The 21,557-nt window shown below is 44.9% G+C and overlaps 1 protein-coding gene across 1 annotated transcript in view; it reads right to left on the reverse strand.

Annotated features, from left to right (window-relative positions):
- LOC144693567 (kinesin-like protein KIF28) overlaps positions 1-19,075 on the reverse strand; it is a 65,899-nt gene extending 46,824 nt beyond the window's left edge. The window contains exons 1-6 of the mRNA XM_078563409.1: positions 19,032-19,075; positions 14,599-14,683; positions 7,011-7,202; positions 6,559-6,765; positions 6,422-6,457; positions 5,551-5,772 (exon numbers count right to left, since the gene is read on the reverse strand). Coding sequence (XP_078419535.1) covers positions 5,551-5,772; positions 6,422-6,457; positions 6,559-6,765; positions 7,011-7,202; positions 14,599-14,683; positions 19,032-19,075 — 786 coding nt within the window. The remainder of the gene's footprint in view (positions 1-5,550; positions 5,773-6,421; positions 6,458-6,558; positions 6,766-7,010; positions 7,203-14,598; positions 14,684-19,031) is intronic.
- Positions 19,076-21,557: the final 2,482 nt, after the last annotated feature.

The following is a 21,557-nucleotide window of genomic DNA, read 5'->3' on the forward strand; positions in this document are numbered from 1 at the left end:
ATGGGATGGATGGTGGGATGCCCAACATCACCGGCAAGAGACACGATCAATTTCCATGGTCGAGCATTTTTTTTTTTCTGTTGGGTGAATTAAGATGTGGGCTCATGTCATTATAAAGTCATCTCTTATCTTCCAATTACATCCATCGTGTTAACTTTCTATTATAACACATCTCCTTTCTACACATTGGGAATACATCTGAAAGAAAGTACCCACTATTAAACAATGCACGTATAGACAATACTGGCCCTCACAATGCCATGACTAGTATTTCAAAGATGTGTCAGACTTCACCAATGGCTCACTGGTTCTGTACATACTAGATACTGGAAGAGTGGGTATGGAGAATGCATGGGGGGGCATGTGGATATGGGGCATGGAGCAGGTGTGGGAGATATGGGGTGGCATGGAAGGAGCAGGTGGCCTGAGGAGGCATGGAGAGTGTATAGGGGCATGTGAGGTGGGTGGAGGATGAGGGGTGAGGGTTTAAGGACCTGACATTCATCATTACGACTGAACCAATGTCCCAGTAAACAGAGGTAGGCATTGCAGCCTGCCAGCTTCGCCAAATATCGGCCTCTGCTGCAACCCCTGACCTACCTCCAGAGGTGACAAGACTGACTTCATCCCACTCCCACTTCCCCGGAATAAAAACATGGGCCTTTTTAAAGGGGGCAGGGTCTGTCGAGTTGGGAAATTTCCCTACTTGACCTCCTGCCTCCTCCACAAAAATCCAGCCCCACAGGTTCCCCTTTATCCAGCCTGCTTGCTACATCCTCAAATAACTCTAATAAATTTGTCAAACACAACTTGCCTTTCATAAAACCATGTTGACTCTGCTTGATTGTATTATGATTTTCTAAATGTCCTATTACTATTTCCTTAATAATGGATTCTGTTTCCAGCATGGGCTACCTTTCTTTGCATCATGCCATTCTGTTACTTTATTTGAACTCTCCTTTAATACAATTACTGATTCTAATTGTAGGGTATTGCAATGTAAGCACTGGGTCCAGTGTTCTTTTTTTAAATTCTTTCATGGGATGTGGGCAGCACTGGCAAGGCCAGCATTTGTTGCCCATCCTTAATAGCTATTCTTAGGTCATTTCAGAGTTAAGAGTCAACCATACTGCTGTGGGTCTGGACTCACATGTAGGCCAGACCAGGTAAGGATGGCAGATTTCCTTCCCTAAAGGACATTAGTGAACCAGATGGGTTGATACAATAATCAAAGGTAGTTTCTTGGTCACCATTACTGAGACTAGTTTTATCTTCCAGAATTATTAACTGAATTCAAACTCCACCAGCTACCATCTGAACCCACATCCCCTGAGCATTAGCCCGAGTCTCTGGATTACTAGTCCAGCGATATTACTACTACGCCACTGCCTCCCCCTTTCAATGACTGTGATCCAATGAGATCATCTTTTGACAATCCTCAGCATTGATGGTATCAATCCACCAGTCAATCCTCCTCAACCACAATGTAGGACATGATGTAAAAAGACGATGCAATGACAACCAAAACAACCACATGCCCTCACTTTTTAAAACAAAGACACCTGAACACATGGCATTCATACATATTGAATAGTGTTAATTTATTAAAAATAAACCATTTATGGCACAGGCAACATCATTCAGTGGAGTTAATTAACTAAAACTTGTTAAATTAGTAATGTATTGGGATAGCTGCATTTGATGGTTTATTTTCTAACAATCTCTGCTAGTTGTTTTCATGTAATCATGGACAGGATTCCAGTTCTAAAACTAGACTTCCTTGTGGTGATTCCAAAGTAACTTTCCACATTTGGGTAGGAGATAAGGTAAGAAAGCCCTCTGCTCAAAAAGCCACATACATCCTCCCAGAGTGCACCCAGTCTGTGTCATGCCTCTGTCTTCTGATCTTTGACCTCTGGGTTCCTGCTCTGTGACTGCTGTACCCAAGGGATGGTAGCAACTGCCAGTGACATCAAAAAGAACTTGTAGGTTTCTAAAAATAACCTTTGTTGCAGAAAATATGAAAAAGATGACAACATAGTGTACGGGCTCTATTTTCACTTTTGGGAGGGAACTCAGCCTAGCAGGCATTACGCCTATCTGAGAACGACAGTGGCAATAATGAAGAATGGCCAGGTCTCATTTACATTCTGTGGAATGGAAACTGATATGAATGATGAGCAGGCAGCTGGTTTTTGGATGGCATCAGGCTGCCATTAGGGAAGCAAACAGTTTCCAGCATAAAATAAGTGGTTGTGACGGGTTTCCAGGGGTGATAACAGTCAGTAAAGGGGGTAGGAAATCCAAGGCAAGTGAGGCCCAAGGTTGTGTTGGGTTAACATTATAGAAGAAAAGTTATTCCTAATATATGAATAGCTTATTGCCATATGATTTTTGTGGGCTTCAGTAACACATATTTATAGGTGAAAAATTGTAACGAAAAGCCAATTCAGGAAGATTATGATTTGGAACTGTCAGCAGTTTAAGGATTACAAACAGTTAGAAACCATTCACAGCTTTGAATATTTTTCATTGTAATTAAAAGTATACAGCCAATTGTAGAATAAAAAATGCTTACCATACTTCATTGCATGTTCCTTAATACCCCTGATAAAATATTGTGTGATCGGCATTACTGAATTGATAGAAATTGAACGTTTTGAAATTAGTGTTTCACATATACTTACCCTAGAGATCCAGTATAATAGAGAATCCAATACGGACTTATACATATTGCCAAATGCATTAAGAGTCAGTATGCAAAAGATTTCCATTCTCTAATAACATTTAAGGATGTAGCACGTGCCTTGAGTATAGCTTCTAGTTTTCAGATTTTGACAGCTTTCACACAGTGAATTGTTAAAACTTGGAGGGCCCTTGCTATCATGATCACTTGTATCTTCATTTATCAGTCATTGGACACTCCTAACATTTTTATTAAAGGCCACCAGATGCATGCTTTCAATCACTGTCTGAGCTCCCAAGTTTTTTCCTCAAATTTGACTTAATTTTCTTTGAGCTCCAATGATGTGATCTTTCCTAGATTCTTTAATATGGGTACTTGAGGATGATACATCTGACTCATTTCTCAAAATGTAATGCTTTAGTTCTAAAGATGTACAGGATATAAGGTTAGATTCTGGGTTAGTAAGGCTCCTTTAAAGTTCCTGCTCTTGATTGCTTTTCAGCAATCCTTTCTGGAATATCAGTTAAGTGAGCTATTAGGTGTGGCGAGAACTGGGCTCAACCTTGACATTTTCCGTGGTTGAATTGCCGGCAAATGCTGACTATTGAGACATATGAAGAATAACCACTTGAACAATATATCAGAGCGCCACCAGTGCCCATGAAACAGTAGGCTGGATTTTGTTCCGACAACGGGGAATCCCCCCACTGGGGTCGGGGCGGGCGGTGGTGGGGGGGGGAGGCCCAATGCAATTAAGTGCTTATCAAGTACCTAACTGGCCAGCATCAGGTCTCTCACGCAATCATGCTTCCAGTGGGGTGGAAAACCCGCTCCTGAGAGTTGCCAGCTAAGCCCAGACCTTCGGTCTAGGATTGACGCTAGATCTCAGGACACAGACGACTGAGAGTGGGATGGGGATTAAGGGGATGGGGTTGCCAGAGAAAGGGACGGGGGGTCAAAGGTAAGGGCAGGGGGTGACTTTCAGCAGCCCCCCCATCCTTCCTGGGTTCCTCTATTGGCACTGAGCGGTTGACAACAAAGGAACACAGCCTCCCCCATGAAGCTGCAGGCAAACCTGGTAGGAGAGCCATGCAAGTCCCGTTTAATCCCTGAGCCATCACTAAATTTCAATGGTAGCAAATTTCACATTCCCACCACTCTTGGGTGAAGAAGTTCCTTCTGAATTCCCCATTGAATTTCTTGGTGACTGTCTGTCTAGTTATGCTCTTCCTCACAAGAAGAAACATTCTCTCTGTATTCACTCTATCAAAACCTTTCATAATTTTAAATAACTTTATTAAGTTACCTCTCAGCCTTCCTTTTTCAAGAGAAAAGAGATCCAGCCTGTCAGTCAAATCCTGATATTTATATCCATGCAAATCTTCTCTGCACCCTCTCCAGTATATCTTTATCTTATAATATGACAACTGGAAGCACAGCAGTAACCTAAGTGTGGTATAACCAAAGTTTGATCCAGGTTTAGCATAACTTCTCTCTATTTAAAATTATTAACTCTATTAATTTTTGGTGAGAATTTTGGTTCAAAGCACTACTTTACCAGACAAAGCTTTTATTTCAAACCTTATTCAGGTAAGAGACAGTATTAAGTACTTAGTCTGTTAAATTGTCTATCATAACACTTAAAAATAGCACCACCCAAGCTTCATCATTCTGCACTCTGGACCAGATCCTTAATAAAATCTTTAAAAGTTGATGGACTATTGCAGCACATGGCATCTCATATTGAATCCCTCTAAAAGCATATCCAGTGTATTCCACATCTATATTGCCAGTGCCAAAAAATAATTGCATATCTACTTGGATGGCCAGAGACTAAAGCATGATCCCAACCCAACATACTAGGAAGTGACTCTAGGTAGGACTCTGCCCTTTGGGGAACATCTGAAGAAAACAGCAGCAATGGTTAAAACCAGGAACAACCTAATAACCAAGCCTGCTGGATCTATGTAGGATGCTGCTGCTGCAACACTCCAGACCTCAGCACTAGCCCTATTATACACTGCAGCAGGGTACTGTGCACCTGTCTGGTGAAGGTTATCACACACATCTTGCTGAGACTCAATTGAATGCAACAATCATAACTGGAACTCTCCGCTCAACACCCCTCCTCTGGCTTCCTGTCTTCGCAAATATCACTCCACCACACATCCGCTGACTGATGAAAACCCACAAGCTGGTTGAAACCATCCGTGCTGCACCTCACTTTTACCCCATAATGACCCGTTCAACCCACCTACTGCCTGCCTTCCATTTCAATACCCCATATGGAGCACACTTCAAGAGCAAGATCTACTAGCAGACATCCTTTAGATCATGGAATGGGAAACACGGAATGTACCCCACCAGTCGAATGGCAGGCTTTGAACTACCACGGCTACAGTGGTCCTTACTAAACAGGTTCATGATAGGATAGGGCCACTGTGCAGCCAACGTCCACCACTGGGGCCTCAGTACAAATCCCTTTTGCACAATTGTGGAGAGATACAAACAATGCTGCACTAATCACCTTAAACTCAGCAAATGAGGAGGCTATTGCTTGGCTTTGGGGGTTTGCATTTGCTAAATATATAATAACGCTTAATAACACATCTAACTTATTTAATTTAATGAATTGTATGTAAATAAATGCTCAATGTAACTGAAAAATTTACCTGATGATATATATTATGCTATTTGATGTCATTTGTTCCAATCATTGCCATTCAGCATTAGCAAATATCATGTTATGTTCATTAGCAGTGCCGCCACTAGATGGATTTTTATTGGGAGTGAGCCTAACACCCTAGATGTTAAAAAATTTCCATGTTCCTCTCTAGCTCCCTAAATGGGCTTGCACCTTGTACCTGCTGAAAATGGATACTGATCACCATGTGGGATCTGCTGCTGGTGGTGTTCCAGTTAGTGGATGCGACACTTCTGTTCCGAATTCCTTGATCCAGCAAAGCCTCAAGATGCTTAAAACTGCTACATGGCACTGACTTAAGGCACTCAACATAAAATCCATGCCTGCCTTCCCGCACTCTCAGGCCATTAGGCTTTCGACCCTTTGACAGGAGGTCCTGAACCTTCGAAATCAAAATATGTAATTATCAACATGGACAGAAATAGAATCTATGGAGCTACAATACACAAAACAGGTTTACAAATAGTAGGCAACAACCTGTGCCCAGTCATTTGAAATAATTCAATGCAGATTCATTAGACCTTTAGTTGGTATGAGCAAATAATAATAACTGAGAGACTTGAATTTTTTTTGGTTTTGTTAGAACTGTGCAGATTATGCAACAATATGGTAGACACAGTGTTGATAGAAGCAGGTTATTTCTAGCAGCTGAAAAGTTAAGAGCAGAGAAGCCATAGATACAAGATTAAATTGAAGAGATTTAGAACAGAGGGCAGGTCGGATGAGCTCATTTACACAGAGTTGTAATGGCCTGTTCCCATATTGTAACTTCTACATATTTCTAGTGATCTCTTAATATGTTTGTTGAATTTTCATAAGAAACAAATGAACTTTAAAAAAATCATATAAATCAATAAAAGTATGTGACAGAATGGCAAAGCTGCCATTGCACCAAAGAGAGGCAAAACTTAAGTTGTGTCCACAATTGTCCTTGTAGAGGGTTAACTTTTGCCTATTCAAATTAGTAAACAGCACACATCTAGGTTTGCTCCATCCAGTTAAGTTTTGTACAGTGCAATACTTACACGTACCTGTTCATTGTAGATCTCAAACATGCTAAAATAAACCTACAAAAGACAATTGAGAATCAATAAAGGGGCACTTTTTGGTGCCATAATATATTTGAAATCAACTCATATTTACTGTGCATGTGATGCCTACTCCTTACATAAAACTGTCCATCCTTGTTTTGATGCTGCTTAATTTCCTGGAAGAGTTCTTCACAAATCATGGGAACAAGGCCCTTGTTTCCTCCATATCCTGTCATCAGATAGCTCTTCCCTGATCCAGTTTGTCCATATGAAAAAAGGCTTGCATTGTATCCCTTCCAGGCATTCTCCAGGATAGCTCTCCCAAGGTCATTAAAGACCCGTTCCTTTGAATAATTGATATAAATGAATCAATCCTATTTTTCAAATCCCAATACAATTTATTCTAAATTATTATTATTTAGCTCAAGATAAGGGTTTAATGTTTTAACTTAAAATGCTATAAAAGTGTACAACATTTCAGATTTTTTTAATACTTAATTGCACATCAGCATCTATAATTATAATATTAAAAACCAACTAATGGTTGCATTCCTATACCTTTGTTTTGAGAGAGGCTTATCTGACTGACCTGGTTGATGTATCTACTGTGAGGTCCATCAGGCAGATAAACTCCTTGGTCATTCTCAATATATCCATCAGTTGACCAATAGCAATAATCAAAGGTAAAAGTTTTTTTGTTGCTCAGGTCTTTGGGATCCACAATGGTACAACTGTTGCCAGCCATAGAGATGATACATTTACTTTGCATTGCTTTTTCTCTCTGACAAAATCAAGTACAGGAAAGAACACATATTGATTAATTTAAAAACACTAGTTCTGAAAGCCCACAGGATGGCATCTTGATCATGGCCACTGGTGACATCCAATGCTGATCATACTAGTGTTTGTGGAGACATTTGGAGGGCATCTAACTTCCCTGGGGCAGGTGGGTCAAAGTGCCACTGCACATGCATCCGTGGTGCCATCCACTATCTGCTTTTTGGGGGCAGGTAGCTCACCCCTCATCGACTATATGCAATCTTCTATTAACCCCTTCAACCGATCTCATTTAAAAAGAAAATTGGGTATTGTTCAGCAGTCTACTCCAGCCTGGCCTTCCATGTAAGGACCACCCCACCAGAAGGCCAATACACTGTATCTCACTTGGCCTACCAGCTTATGGTCCCAAATAAGCTGAAGAAGCAGGAGCTCCCAGACTATGGGATTATGGTGCTCCAAATCTTGAACCTCATCTTCCTCACCCTCCCCTGATGACATTTCCCTTTTAAGAGATAAGAAATATGTCTTTTATGAGTTAAGATAAAGATCACCCCAACAAGGAAGACTGCAAAATCCCTTAAAGAACAGAGACCTAACCCCAAGTAGAGTTACAGCAGGAACTGCCACCCCATTGTGAGTCCTTGGTGGTATTAACCAAATGATAATTTGTTGACACACCAGTAGACTAAACAACTAACAGTTAAGAATTTTGTTTATATGTTCAAGAAGCTCCATGTTCTATTCCAGTTTGGCAGATTTGCAATCAAGGGCAGAATTTTCCCGCTGTCGTGCAGGGGCGGGCCCCACATGTCCGAGTATAAAATGACGCACGGTGACGTCGGGCGAGCTTCCCGACGTCACCACGGGCCATCATGATATTTGGCTGGGCAGGTGCGCGATGATGTCCGATGCACGCCCGCCATTAATTAATGGGCCACTTACAGTCCTTAAGTGTTCGGTCGACGCTGATTTTTTGGCGCCCGTGCAATCTTCGGGTCGGCGCACAGGCACAATGGGCAGGCGGGTAGGACACATTTGACTTAACCTCATCCACAGGCGGGATAAGAGGGCGTGAATGTGCACAGTCAAGTATTTATTTTTGAGAGTTTTTCAAACTTGCCTGTGTGATCTGCAGTACTTCAAAACGCAGACCAGCTGCTTTTTCTGGACTCTTAACCTTCAGGTCAGCACTCTGCAGTGAGGAATCTTTTCCGGGTCTGCAGGTTTCAGGAAGCCTGGGTATGGGAGCTGAACTCTCCACTGGAGGCACCTCCTCTGAGGAGGAAGGGAGGGCTAGAAGGGGGAGGAGGCCAGGAGTGTACATTCAGCCTCCAGGGAAGCCACCTTTGGGAGGCCAGGCGCAGGCACAAGGGGTTCAGGGCCAACAGGAGGTCCAAGGTGGAAGGGGCCGCAGAAGACGCCACTATCCTGCTGCCAGGGTATACAGGTGGCGAAGCAGCTCCCTCAATATGTCTGAGTGCAGTGCCGAAGGAGACTCCGTCTCTCAAGGGAGACAGTCAACTATATCTGTCAGATGATTGGGCCTGAGATCTCCATGAACTGTGTGGATGGACACCCCATGCTACAGGCTCTAAAGGTCACAGATGCCCTCAACCTCTATGCCTCTGGCTCCTTCCAGGGCTCGGTGGGTGATCTTTGCGGTGTCTCCCAATCAGCTGTCCACACTTGTGTCAAGCACTTTACAGACGCTCTGTTCAGGCATGCATTGACCTTCATCCAATACCTTTGGGACCAGGTAAGCCAGACACAGTGAGCCAGATGCTTTGCAGCCATTGCTGGCTTCCCCCGTGTCCAGGGTGCAATCGACTGCACACATGTGGCCATCAAGGCACCGGGCTTGGGTGCCTTCATCAACAGGAAGGGCTTCCACTCCATGAACGTGCAGATAGTGTGTGATCACAGGATGGTGATTTTACAAGCCTGTGCAAGGTACCCAGGCAGCTCCCACGACATCTGCATCCTCAGACACTCCCAGGTGTCGGGGATCTTCAGTGCTCCAGCCCGGCTGGATGTGTCTGCTGGGTGACAAGGGCTATCCCCTCAGAAGGTGGCTCATGACGCCTCTCCGCCATCCAAGAACAGAAGCTGAGCAGCGCTACAATAGGAGCCACGCCTCCACAAGGGCTGTGGTGGAGAGAGCCATCGGTCCTCTCCAGATGCGCTTCTGATGCCTGGACCGCTCAGGGGGCGCACTCCAGTACCCCCCAGATCGTGTCTCAGTGATAGTGGTTGCATGCTGCGCTCTCCACAATCTTGCGCTGGAAAGGGGGGACACAGTGGACGATGAAGATGTCGACGCAGTGCCTGCGGCTGCACACGATGTGTCCAGCATTGAGTCTGAGGATGAGCACGCACAGGGAAATGCTGAGGGGGTAGACGCTGACCCAGGCATACTTCAGGGAGGCAGGGATACCCGGGAGGCTTTAATCCAATGAACCTTCAGCTAGCACACCACAGATGGTCCATCAGGTCAAGCCTGGGCTGTCGGCTTGACACTCGACACCTGAGTGTAAAATCTGCCAGGTTAGCAACAGTAATTAAGGGGATTGTTAATAAAGGTGAATGTCCAAAAAAGCACTCATTACAGTTTTGGAAAACATACACATGCAGAAGAAAAGAGGCACCCTCAGCCATGGTGACATATCTGAATTTAATGTGTGAAACAAAGCAGCTTATTACAAAAAAAAGACGAGTGTTACAAATCAAATAAAATCATAAGAGCCTCATCTCAGGCCAATAAAAAACCACCAGTGACAAACCCGTGGTGTGCCTATGGTGCCTTATGCTTCCGTTTCCAGGTGCTACGTCTTGGTGCTGCCCCATCGCTCGGAGTGGCATCTGAGACAGCCTGCTGACTCTGCTGTCCTGTTGGCCTTAATGACCTTGATGGTCATCCTCTGGCCCATGGAGCCTGTGCTGGCCCCGCCTGGGAGGGAGCTGCCAGTTCCACAGCTGGCATCTCCCCAGTCGTTGCAGCCTCATCGGATGCCACGGTCACTAGGAGAGGGGCAGAGCAGCTGCCGCCCTCATCCAGAGCGCCCTGAGAGGAGCCGGCAGAGACGACAGGCAGCTGCTGTGCTGACATGAGGTCGCTTCAGAACTCCCTGCTCACCGTGGATGAATGGGCATTGAGCTGGGATACATGGTGCCTAAACCACCTCCCACACTGGCACTGACCATCTGAGGTCAATGCTGATGTGAGGGCTTGGTGGTCAGAGCACATCCTCAGGAAGCCCTGACGAGTCCCCTGGAGTAGGCTCACCACAAGAGTTGCCTCTCTCTCCATGGAGGACACATGGCGCTCGGACATGTGGCTCATTGCTTCAGAGGGCGTCCGCGTAGACTCCTCCACCACGGAGACCAAGCCAAGCATAGCCTCATGTATCTCCCCCAGATGCTCCCACACGCCCGGCTGCATTTCCTGCACCTGCTGCGTCACGGACGACTCCAGAGGCCCATCATCAGGCACCGACTGAGCATGTGCCTGGTCCCCTGCAGTCCTCTGACTGCTGGCGCCAAGGGCACTCTCTGTCTCTGTCAGCTCCTCCAGCGACTGTGAGGTGCCCTCACAGCTGTGCCCCAGGACACTGGCCGATGTTCGAATTCCCACTGATGTGCTAGTATCTGCGCTGGTGCCTGCCTCGCAGAAATGGTGTGATGCTGGTGAGACTTCAGGGCCCTCAGGTGTGAGAGGCGGACTCTGCTGCTCCTCCTCCTGGCTCTGCTCTGATGATGCTGAAAGGAAGAACAAGGGCAGTGAATCACTTAGCGTGGAGACAATGACAAAGCCCATCCCTGTCCCCCAGATCATTATATGCTCATCCTTTCATAACCAATGGTCAAGCCATGTTGCAAACTTAAATCATCTAACAATCAGCAATGCTATGGCTGTTGGGAGGACAATGCTGACCTCACTGTTGGGCATAAATACCTGGCTGTGGCACCCCAGCCTCACCGACACCAGTGGGCCTGGGTGCATGGTGCCTCTCCAGATCCAGGGCCTCCTGCTCGAAGTGGCTAAGAATGGTGATCTGCGCCTGGCTGCCGCCAGTCCTCGCACGCTCTGCCGCGTTATGAGCATTCTTCTCCTGAAAATGAGAGAAGAGCATTGATTAGGGAAAATTGCACATGGACTCTGTTCACGCACGGCCCACCCCAACCAGAATGGGACATATCAGGGCTCCAGAACCTCCTCACCCAGCTGCTGCCGAGCACGCACACAAAGATGCTGGGCCTGCTCCCCACCCCGCCCTTGGACACATGCTGCTTACATCACATTAGGCACCACACAGTATATCCTTCCATAGCAAGGAGGGGCAAGCACTTGGAGCACAGAGCGCAGCAGATGGTTCGTTGCCACGCCACCTTGAAGCCCCCCTCCTACCAACTCATCACCCTGACTAGGACATGTCCTGGAATTCAAACCCAGCACCTAGGTGCAGCTCCTCCAGGTTGTCCCCAAACCAGTCACGTGGGACTCAGCGTAACACATGCTGTGGGGGCAAAAGTACATCTTCTCATCTCCCTCTCAGACTGATCGCAGCATGGGCAATATCTGCTGGCCCACCCAGCAAAGGACAAATGCTGTCAATGATTCAATGCAGTCACGACACTCAGACTTGAGGCGGGGGGCAGCAGGGGGTTAAGTCTATCTGCTAGGTTAAATGCCCAATGCCAACATGATACTCACCCTGCCAGAGCGCAACAAGTCATTGAAGCGCTTGCAACACTGGATCCAGGTGCACCACACCACATCGCAGGAGCTCACCACCTCTGTCACCTCCTCCCAGGCACGTTTTGTCATGTGGGGGGGCCTCCTCCTCCCATCCTGGGGGACCAGCACCTCCCACTGTGCTGCCACCTCCTCGAGGAGGGCAGCAAGGCAGTCAACCCAAAAACAAGGGGCACACTGGTCCGCCGCCCTCCCTCTGGCCTGGCCTGTCCCCCCGCCCTACCCTCCGGCCTGGCCTGTCCCACTGGCCTACCCTCCGGACTGGCCTGCTCATCAGAAGCCCTCTGCTGTGGCCTTGCATTTGCCATTGTGAGCAGCCTAGAGAAGTCTGCCAGGCCTTCATTTAAACAGGCAGCCAGGTCGCCATTGGACCCAGCGGTCTGTCTTCACCCACTGCCGCCTGCCCACTCCGCTTTCCTCAGGAGTCGAGAAATACTCTGGGCTGGCCTTAATTGGCCCACCCACATAAAATGGCGGCGTGGACCCGATCACGGGCCCAAGTTTCTGAACTCCACCCAGCTGCTATTATGTACAACATAGACACCAGTAGTGGAGAATATCAAGAGAATATTTTATCCTGTAAACACTGTCATAATTTGCTCATGCACATCCACAGTTTTGAATCTGAGTTGGTCATGATGTTTTTTTACACATGCCAGTATATTTTTCTTTTCAGGCTCACACTGAGTCCATGAACATTAGGAATCATTTTCCAACTTTATATTGTCAGTGGGGAGCCTCGGCAATTGGCTTCTCTTATCCTAAAGTCAGGTGCATCCTGCACATTTTTCACCATTTATAATAATGGTAGCATACACCAGAACCTCCTGCAGGCAAGGCTCCCTGCAGGAAGCACAAAATTGGAAAATGACCCCTGTAGTCCTAATCAGTTTGGATCAACTAGTGGCCTCAAAAACAGATTGATTGGCCATAATTTCATTGCAGTCTGTAGGATCTTGCTCTGAAAAAAATGGCTGTTACTTTTGCTTACATAACAAGTTACTGAACTTCAAAAGAATTTGTTATACATAAAGCGTTTTGAGACATATCTGAAAGAAAGCTGTTATGTTAATATAAAATGGTTCTTTATCTTTCATGTGAATTGTCAACATGCAGGGTGTCAGTGGGAGTAAATTTATCACTTGCATGTAATTTCCACAAATAACATGCGCATTGACTTTGCACAACACATTTAAATTCTAATCATGCATCATTTCATCTTTAATGGCAACATTCAACAATTAATCTGCCATCCACATCAAGATAGAAGTTCACCTCTTTATCCTGGTCAGAAACTCATTTAAAATTTTCCTTTATCAACATAAAAAATTAAATGATAATTATTTACACATTTAATGGACCCCAAGGAAACCTTTAAAAAATAAAAGTGATCAAACTTTCCAGTCCTCTCCTGGGCCTGATGCCTCTCAACACCAGGTTTCCTGGTCATCTTTACCGGGGGCAAGGCTGGCACCATATGTTGATGGTTAAAATATGGTCAGGGTCTGAATGACATCATCAGACCTTGACTTTTGAATCTCAGTGAGGACCTACCTGCTTGGGGCGAGAGTCTCACACACTGTCTGAAAGGTGCCTATTAAAGTGGCATGGGATGTGTGAGCAGTGTTCCTTTGCTGTGTGCCATACTGCTGATATTTTACCCCCCTCCGCAAGCTTCATTCTTGTGGGCGCAGGGTAATTAAAGGCAGACATAGCTGAGTAAATTCATTATTGCCATCTGTTTGCCAACGTGCCATCTTAGTCTTCAGCCGACTGAGGAAAAGAGTATTTGAGAATCAGGATCTCAAATCGAGACCAAGGCCATGGTTTTCTGAGCAGCAGTGATCTCCACACTCCTATATACTTTGGACATTTGGACAACCTACAGCAGACACCTCAAAGAACTGGAGAAGAACCATCGGCAGTGCCTACACAAGGTCATCCAAATCCGGTGGCAAGAAAGGAGGTCCAACAGCAGCGTCCTCTCCCAAGCCAACTTGCCCAGCACCGAGGCGCTAATCACTTAAAATTAACTCAGTTGAACGGGACTCATCACTTGTTTGCCTGACACCAGACTCTGAAGCAAGTGCTCTACTCAGAACTTGGTCAAAGCAGGAAACTCTCAGGACATCGGAAATGCTTCAGCATTGTCAGAGCATCCCTGAAGAGGTCAAACATGCCCCTCGTGGGAGACCCTGGCTTGTGACCGAGCAAAATGGAGAAGGCTCACTCGGGAAGGCACTGAACACATCGAGAGACTTTGTCGGGAATGTGCAGAAGTGAATTTGAGGCATAGGAGGGAGTGCACAAACCTTCTACCCAACCCTTCAAGCACCAGCTGCCCTGTATGTGGCAAAGTCTGCAAATCACACATTGGACTTATCAACCATCTCAGATCCCATCGAACCAGAGTGGACGCAAGTCATCTACAATCCTAAGGGACTGAGAGAGAGAGGGTAAATAAACTCAGGGTTATAATTTACTTACAATACCATTTTATCACCAAATAAATTAAAATGATATACCATGGCTTATGAATGCATTTTTAAATTGTTTATTTCAATCCTATCTGTTGAAATAAATAATAGATTCTACAGACAGGTTTCACGGCTGGAATTTTAAATATTGAAATGGATAATCTTACCTGATTGAATGGGCGTACACACACAGCAACTTTCAGACTATTTGCGTTAAGCATTATGAGATTTCTCGAGTTAAGCAGAGTGATGCTGTAAGATAAAAAATACAGTAAAGGAAAGCAGTGAAAATTGTACTGTGAGATAGTTCATCTACTTCGTGCACTGCTAATGTTAATGCATTTATCCCTTGTTGATCTCTTGTTGTGGTGTTTTATATACTGCTGTACAAAGAAGGTGACCTTTGTGTGACAGTATTCAAGTGCTTAAGGTGTAATGTCAATGGCATATCCGAAGCTGAAAGGTACCCAGTCAAACCTCGGTATTGGCCACATTGGTAACTGAAGAGGTATAATGGAGAAAGTACTGAATTATTCTACAAAAGGCATATTAATTTTTAATGCCAATGAACCAAGCTTTGGAAACTAAACTGGTCACTGGATTTAGAGAACAAAAAATATTTACAAATAATTAATTACAAAAATCTTAATTTTTTTATTTTGGGTTTTTCACATATAAAAGTATATAAGATTTGAAATTTTAAGTGAGTGGTTTAATTATTTAAAGTCATCAATTTTACAATACTCATTATTAATTTAATCAACAGCTCGTACATGTGACAACTGTATTGAGATTATATTGAATTTCTTGTGGGCTCGATATAATCCTATATTAAATGAGCAAGGAATATATTTGATAAGGTTTTCGAACAACTTTACATACATCACTTCCAATTAGTTTACAAACTCCATTTTACAGACTACCTGGCTCCATTCTGGATCTAACTAACTGGCTGACTCATTTCAACATTAATATAACATAACTGATGTTAAAAGGAATGCCTCTAAATTACATTCTCAATCTGATATATCAAGAGAACAATAATTACTCATACAAATTATTTTCTGCTGGATAAATGCACAAATTTTAAGTTTGTTACTTCAATTTTTTACTTTGCTACTAATGTAGACAACACAAATGTAACTTTGGCTACAAAGTGGTTTAGCAATAAAACATTGACCATATCAAACAAAGCTATTAATTTTTCTTGTATCTTTGTGGTTCTCCTCCTTGGCAAGTGTGTGTCATCAGAATATCTCAACCACATTGATAAAATTCAATAAACTGATAACAAGTGAAGACAAAAAGATGACAGTGGGAAATATTGAGCTGATGGTTGCCCGAATCGTGCTTGGAAAACAAGCGATTGATGTTTGAAAGTCTTGTGCACATTGTGCACCCTATTTGCCCCCATTTGCCCACCTGAGAAGACACTTCTTTAAATAGTCACCCAAAGAAATGCAGGGAGTTGTTTAGATATGCAAATCAGGGTCCTTTGCCTATTGTAAAACCCCAGTTACAACTTTCGTGTAGAGATGAGTGATCCTTGTATGGTGCATGACAATCTTTTCTTTCCAAGCATTCAGAGGCATAACTGGTGGGCTTTAGAGGATTCACTAGAGGTTTCTCGCAAAAGGTAAGAATATTGGGTGTGAAATTCGTTGTTGCTAGCTCTTAGGAAGTCCTAAACTGAAGAAAGCGTTGTGTACAATACTTCTGCCACTTCCAGCACAGGGTGTCCAGCACTGACTGATAGGGTGTCAGTGTGATCGTACCAGGAATATGTTAGAAACATGTAAGAGTGGGTGGATTGTTACTTCAGACAGCCCCTAATGCTAATTTTGCGCACAATCTTCCATGTAGGTCCATATTACACCTTCTCTTAAATAGTTGCAATTAACTGAACACATTCAGCTGCATAAGCACCCCACCTTGCACCCAACACCACCACCACCACCCCACCACCCCTGCCATAGTGCTATTTAAAGGGCTAACCATCAAACTTCCAAGTGAGGTGCTTATGACTTACTTCAGCTGGTGAAGAGTTAGGGGAAGTACTGGGGATAGAATTAGTCTACACCAAAAGCATGAAAAGGGTTCATAGCAAATTTACAGCCAACCATGGTGAAAAATTGGCTGCCAATTCCTTACATGCAAGTTTGGTACTTTAGCATAGAATGATTTAATCTATACTGTGTTCTCTGTTATTGGACGAGTTTTGCAAACTTTTTAGATTTTTAAGGGAGCGGTGCTGGATCTTGACAAGGAGATCCGAGGAATTTGTCGGTCTGTCAGGGGAAAGTCTGCTTCAGTATGGCGGCTATACAGTACCTGTGATTCCTCTTGGGATGCTGCATGGCTTAGAAATAGAGTACAGGCAGTGGGGAGGGAAAGGCGTGTGCGGAGTGAGGAGGAGGAGGAAGACAGCTTTCAATAGAAGGCCCTATCTCCCAAGGGTCTTTCGGGAGCATTTTTCCTACCTCTAACTTAACTAACAGATGGTGGCTAGACTTCACTTAGGAGCTGGTGACTGAACTGTGCCACTTCCTGCAACCAAGCCTGCAGCATCACAGCAGGGCGAGGACAGTGATGCCAGTGGCCATCAAGGTCAACATGGCCCTAAATTTCTACACCAGTGGATCCCTCTAAGAGGAAGCAGGTAACAGCTGATATGTTCACTGTCCATTGCTGCATCAGGATTGTGACACAGGCCCTGTATAGGAGGAAAGGGGAATTCATTGTCTTCTCACTGACCAGGGAGAAGCAGGAGGTCAGAACACATGGATTTTCCAGGCTGGCAGGCTTCCCAATGGTACAGAGTGCAATTGGCTGCATAAATGAGGCTCTGTGGTCCCAACATGTTAACGGAAGATGTTCCCTAACTCCAAGGGCTACCATTCTATTAATGTGCAGCTCATATATGACCATGATAAGATGATTCTTTCAGTGAATACCCACCATCCTGGCAGCAGCCACAAAGCTGCCATCCTACATCAGTCAGCCGCTCCTGCCATCTTTTGCTCAACAAGAAGAACCAGAAACTGGCTGTTGGGTGTCAAGGGATATCCGCTGTATACTTGGCTAATGATTCCAACCAGGGGAAGACAGTGTGACTACCATGAGAGACAGGCAGCAACCAGCAACCTTGTGAAGCAAATCTTCGGCATGTTGACGTGATGTTTCCCCTGCCTGAACTGCTCAGGACAGCCCTCCAGTACCCACAGGAGATCGTGGTTATCTGCTGTGTCCTCCACAATCACACCATCATTAGGGTGCAGCCATTGGCACCTCAGGAGGAGGGGAGGAAAAGGAGGAGAAGGGGGAAGTGAAGGAAGGAGATACCCAGAACCTCTTCCATCTGGATGACTGTCCATCAGTCCAATTCCCCTTTGATGTCATCGCCACATCACTCTTATCCACAATTCCCACACTTTTCAATTCCTCTGCTATGGATCACAGCATCATCTTGGCCAAAATCCTGAAATAAAAGCCACCAATAAAAAACCATTTCATAGCAACTTTATACAACAACACTTTCAATCATACATACAGGGCAGGATTTTCGGGTTGTTGGGTGGGCGGGCCTGGGAGCGGCTGGGAAACGGTCCACTACCTGCGATTGGTCCCCGGCCGCGATTTCACGCTGGTTGGCCAATTAACGGCCAGCCAGTGTGAAACGGGTGCTGAAAAGTACAGCACTGCTGGGGTGGGGGCGGGAGGAGGGCAAGCGCTAAAGTCTGGGCGGGCACAGGGGAGTGCACAATGAAAGCCCCCTGAAGGCAGAGAGCAGCCTCAGGAGCTGACAAATTTTAAAATCAAAAATAAAGATTGGAAATTCTGAAAATAATGTCCCCACATAGGACTCACTCACATGAACATATACATAGTAAAAATTAAGTCAAAACATCTTTTTTTAAATTAATGTCAGAAAGCTCATCCCGCCCGTGGATGGGGTTTCCTCAAAAATGCAAAGGCCATCTGTCTGATTTGCCCGCCCTCCAACTGTAACGTTGGACGGGCAACAAAAAATCTCCCTTAATTAATAGATTAATGGCCTTAATAGGCCTTTTAATTGTCGGCGGGGGCGCGCGAGAATCAGCAGCACGCCCATCGACCGAAATATCGCACGAACATGTGATGACGTCGGGACACCCGCCTGACACCATCGCCTGCTATTTCATGCCCGATCAGGTCGGGTGCGCGCCCAACCCGGCACATAAAATTCTGCCCACAAAATTTAACGATGCACCCGAGCGCATTCCCTTAGTGCCTGGCTTGCAGGTTCCTCAACTTGCCTAATGGCTGCTGGAAGGTTAACATCCTGCCTATTCACCACAGTTATGGTAGCTATCACAGATTTAAAGAGGGCCTGTATGGCATCACTAGTTTCCCAGTTATGATTGGTTATTTTATGGCATTGTTATTTCAGTAGTAGAGCTGTTAATAATTGGAGTTACTTGAAGGAGGTTTGTACTATGGTAACAATAAATTCTATCAATGATTACCAGTATCTTTGTGTTATAGGCCTGAATTTTCCCCGCATCGGGCGGGCCAATTAAGGCCCACCCACTGTAATACACGAGCGGTAGTGCAGCGCTACCTGTGCATGCGGTTGGAGGAGGAAGAGTTGGGTCCAGCGCTCATTCTCGCATGCGTGCGAAAGAGCGCTTCAATTTCCCTGAGACACGGAGCTGCCTCAGGGAGATTGAAGCGCTTATGAAAAAAATAAATACATGTAATAAAAATTTAATGAAACATGTCCCCTCATGTGACTGTGTCACATAAGGTGGGACATGTTTTTATTTTGCATAAAAAGTTTTTATTCAATTTGTAAAAGCTTTAGGAAACCTCATCCCGATCGCAAGCAGGGAGAAACGTGCGCACCTGGAACATACTAACAGGACCAAGACTACTTCCATAATAGAGGATAATGGAGTAAGCTAATTGGAGAGAAGCAGTGAGACAGTATTCCTAAATTAGATTTGAAACTGCACTGGAGCCTCTCGTATCTAAGATTTGCAGCTTGGTTGGGATAGCAGTCTAGGTGCTGATTGTCTGGATGGGGGAAGAACTGGATTAGGGAAGCTAGCCGAGTTCAGGGAGAGGATTTTCAAACCAGGAAACACTGGTTCAAAACAAAGAGCTATTAGAATTATTACCTGTTGAATATCTAGGCAAGTAATTCAGACAGCTATATTTATAATCCAGAGCATGAAAATTCAAATCCCACTATAGCAGTCTTAGAATTTGTATTCAGTTACAAAGGAAATGCTGAATGCAAAAAGCAACAAGTAAAAGTGACTGTGAAGCTGTCAGATTGGTGTAAAAAGCCTAATGGTTCCCCAACAGGTCTGTTAAGGAAGTAAGCCTGTTCTCCTTTCCTGGTTCAGCATATATGTGACTCCTGTCCCACACCAATGTGAATGACTCTTAATCTTCCTCTGAAGTGACTTAACAAGCCTCTCCATGATATCCATAGCAGCCAGACATGCGCAATCAATATTGACTATGCCTGTGACTAAAAATGAATGAATAAAAGAAATTGATGTCTTACTTTGTTGCATCGCATTATGGATAAATTTGGAACAAATTAGGTAATCATAAAAATGGAAGAGGGTGTACTAAGATCAAATGTATTCCAACAATGTCACTGAATACCTGAATTCAACTAGATGATAAAGTCAACGGTAACTGACTCTGATCGACATTTATTTCAGCTACTATTTACTCAAACAGATTCTGCTTACTGCATATTACATAGACAGGGCTTTAGCTTCTTTTTGTCCGAAAGAGTAGAGGCACTATCATGTGTTCTTTAAATGTGCAGATCTGGTTCAAATGTTGTCATCAGAAGATGATGGACATGTTAATTGGAATCCTTTCTGGAGAACCCCTTGTGACTTCCCCATCAAGCCAACATGGCAGCAAGGGGGACTGGGCTCAGAAAAAGCCCCAAATGGTAAATGGTTTTATATTTTTATAGTTTCCTTGTAGGGTCAGGAGAACCAAGCGTGTGCCCCCAGGCCCCACAAGAAAATCTCCAGCTTCCCCTCCTCTTCTTTGACTCAGCTGCAGGCCTGGGAGCATATCTGTAGTGTAATGGGTTAATAAAATAGATATGCTAATAAGTGATGTAGGCTATGATGTATCTGTGACATCAGCAGTCATGTGCTAGCCACTCCATACAGCAGTGTACTCTGTACAACAGCGTTTAAAAATAAGGGGTCACTCATTTAACACAGAGATGAGGAGAATTTTTTCTCTCAGATGGTCATGAGTCTTTGGAACTCTCTTCCTTGAAAGGTGGTGGAAGCCAAGTCTTTGAATATTTTTAAGGCAGAGCTAGATAGATTCTTGGTTAACAAGGGGGTGAAAGACTATGAGGGTTGGCAGGAATGTGGGGTTGAGGTTACATTCAGATCAGCCATGATCTAATTGAATGGCCAAGCAGGCTTGAGGGGCCAAGTGGCCTCCTCCCGCTCCTAATTCGTATGTTCGTATGTTCAGACAGGGAGCACGCAGGGGAGATGTGCCTACTCAGCAACCCACCTTGTATATTTGTACATCGTGTAAAAAAAACAGTTTGGAATAACTACCTGGGTCAGACTACAGCACCTCCTCAAAATGTACAGGACCTAGCATGTCCATGAAACAATGGCCCGTAACTTCCGAGTTCCCCAGTGTCAGATTTGTGAGGTACCCCAAAGATGCACTGGGGAATCCCTCTGGCAAGTTCCCAGGCAAGGGTTTGCGTGGCATTTGCCCAGAAGTGCTAACTTCCTCTGGACAATCGCATTGTGCTGGGAACCATCCAAAAATGTGATTTAAATCGTAAACTTTGGATGGTTCCGCCGGGGTTATACCAATAATTACCCAGAAACAGTTAGAAGAATTAAAACCTCTTCTAACTTCTGGGTAACTATTGTAAAGACCCAGACCGACCCCATGGGGCTTCCCCCATCCCCCCAACCTTCGACTACCCCACCTCACCCCCGCACCAACCTCACCCCCTCCCCGACATTGGATCCCCGCCCACCCCCGACCTAAGACACCCCCTCCATCCGACCTCTGGGCCTATCCACACCCCCGACTTCTGGACTCCCCCCGCACCATACCCCACCCCCCG

The sequence above is a fragment of the Cetorhinus maximus genome, chromosome 18 (assembly GCF_964194155.1).
Source record: "Cetorhinus maximus chromosome 18, sCetMax3.hap1.1, whole genome shotgun sequence".
NCBI lineage: Eukaryota > Metazoa > Chordata > Chondrichthyes > Lamniformes > Cetorhinidae > Cetorhinus > Cetorhinus maximus.